This window comes from Chiloscyllium plagiosum, chromosome 11 (assembly GCF_004010195.1).
Source record: "Chiloscyllium plagiosum isolate BGI_BamShark_2017 chromosome 11, ASM401019v2, whole genome shotgun sequence".
In the NCBI taxonomy this organism is placed as follows: Eukaryota; Metazoa; Chordata; class Chondrichthyes; order Orectolobiformes; family Hemiscylliidae; genus Chiloscyllium; species Chiloscyllium plagiosum.
Genome location: NC_057720.1, coordinates 83647747 through 83650114, shown reverse-complemented (window position 1 = coordinate 83650114; position 2368 = coordinate 83647747). Strand labels below are relative to the sequence as shown.

General features: G+C 45.1%; 1 protein-coding gene across 1 annotated transcript in view; it reads right to left on the bottom strand.

Moving 5' to 3' along the window:
* The window catches only part of gtpbp3 (GTP binding protein 3, mitochondrial), a 43559-nt gene extending 41221 nt beyond the window's left edge, over nt 1–2338 (bottom strand). Inside the window, exon 1 of the mRNA XM_043699955.1 lies at nt 2206–2338. Coding sequence (XP_043555890.1) covers nt 2206–2249 — 44 coding nt within the window. The 5' untranslated portion in view covers nt 2250–2338. The remainder of the gene's footprint in view (nt 1–2205) is intronic.
* Between the last annotated feature and the right edge of the window lie 30 nt (nt 2339–2368).

Sequence of the window (2368 nt, the reverse complement as noted above, 5' to 3'; positions counted from 1 at the left end):
CCCTCCCCCAAGTCCCTCCTCCCTACCTTTTATCTTCGCCTGCTGGGCACACTTTCCTCATTCCTGAAGAAGGGCTTCGGCCCAAAACGTCGATTCTTCTGTTCCTTGGATGCTGCCGGACCTGCTGCGCTTTTCCAGCAACACATTTTCAGCTCTGATCTCCAGCATCTGCAGTCCTCACTTTCTCCCCTACATTTACCCCTTACCTAACACTACGGACAATTTAGCATGGCCAATTCACCTGACCTGCACATCTTTGGACTGTGGGAGGAAACCAGAGCACCCGGAGGAAACCCACGCAGACACGGGGAGAATGTGCAAACTCCACACAGTCAGTCGACTGATGCAGGAATTGAACCCGGGTCTCTGGCGCTGTGAGGCAGCAGTGCTAACCACTGTGCCACCGTGCCGCCCAGATGTGCATCCTGGCCCTCAGGATTCCCTCCAACAACTTGCCCACCACCAAGGTCAGGCTCACAGGTCTATAGTTCCCTGGTTTGTCTTTACCGCCTTTCTTAAACAGTCGCACCACGTTTGCCAACCTCCAGTCTTCCAGGACCTCACCTGTGACTATCGATGATACAAATATCTCAGCAAGAGGCCCAGCGATCACTTCTCTAGCTTCCCACAGAGTTCTTGGGTACACCTGATCAGGTCCTTGGGATTTATCCACCTTTAACCGTTGCAAGACATCCAGCACTTCCTCCTCTGTAATCTGGACATTTTGCAAGATGTCACCATCTATTTCCCTACAGTCTATATCCTTTTCCACAGTAAATACTGATGCAAAATATTCATTTAGTATCTCCCCCATTTTCTGTTTTAAAGATCTTTAAGGCTTATAAAATTAATGGTAATGCCCTGGGTAGTGTTATAGGACGCAGGTACCTAGGGGTTCAGGTACTTAATTCTTTGAAGTTTGAGTCACATATAGACAGTGTGGTTAAAATGGCATTTGGCACGTTGCCTTCATTGCACAGTCCTTTGAGTATAGGAGTTGGGAAGTCATGTTGAGGGTATACAGGACGGTAGGTGAGGTCACCCAGTTATAGGAAGGAAATCATCAAGCGGAAAGGGTTCAGAAAAGATTTACCAGGATGTTTGCCCGGTGTGGAAGATTTGAGTTATAAAGAAAGGCTGGATAGGCTGGGACTTTTTTCACTGGAGCGTAGGAGGCTCAGGGGTGACCCAATAGGAGTTTATAACATAATGAGAGGCAGAGATAAGTGTTAATGGTCGTTGTCTTTTCCCAAGGGTGAGAGATTTCAAAACTGGAGGGCACATTTTTAAGGTGAAAGAGATTTAAAAAAGACATGCGAGGCAAATTTATTTTATCCAGAAGGTGGGTCGTGTGTGGAGGATGTTGGTGTAATTACAATGTTTAAAAGACATAGATACATTAATTGTGCTATACTGATCTATGTTCTAATAGGAAAGGTTTGGAGATATATAGGACAGTATCAGGTAGGGCTAGTTGTTTGGGATTATGTTCGACATGGACTGGTTGGACCAAAGGGTCTGTTTCCATGCTGAATGACTCTATAAATAGTTTCCTGCAATAGTTTTTTTGGCAACTGTAGAAAAGCTCTGAGAAATATTAAACTCCAATGATTTTGTTTTTTGTCTCTGCAAAGACTGTACAGCTATGATTTAAAATGGATTGTTTTATGAATAAAATATACTTTGGAAATAAGAGTCAAGACATTCAAGGAATAGATAAGTTATAACACACTGATGAGATTCCAACAAAAAAAAATGCAGGAATTGTAAAAGAAAACCTTTAACCATAATTCAACAATGACTGAAAAGATTCCAAGATCTGAATGGCCTCTTCCTGTTCTTCAGTCTGTACATGTATACTATCAATTAATTATCAATATTAATCGATATCGTGTTAATTTTCTATGCATACATGTTCTGCTCAACCCCCCCAAACGTGAACCTGGGCCCACTGCCCCTGCACTTTGCTCTTAACCATATCATGAGAAGCAGCAGCAGAAAGATTGTCTGAAAGCAGCCCGGCAGCTGAATTTTAACAAAGATGAGCAAAAACAAAGTTCCATTTCTGTGTTTAATGTTTCAGATGAGGCTCCTAACACCTGAGCCCTGTTCACGAGGGCTCTGAACTGGAACAGAAGCATCGAAAAGTTACTGCAGGCCTCAGCACCGGCCTCTTCCTCTCTCCGTTCACCGCTATTACCTCACCTGACTACATCCCGCAGGATACGGTGCGGGATTGAGCAAGACATAACCACCGCCACTGCTGCTCGCTTCCGGATGCCGCCGCAGCCACTTCCGCCCCCAGTGACATCACTAACCTGCACGACCACAACGCCGCATGTGTCTCCGCCCCCACGCCGATCTCCGT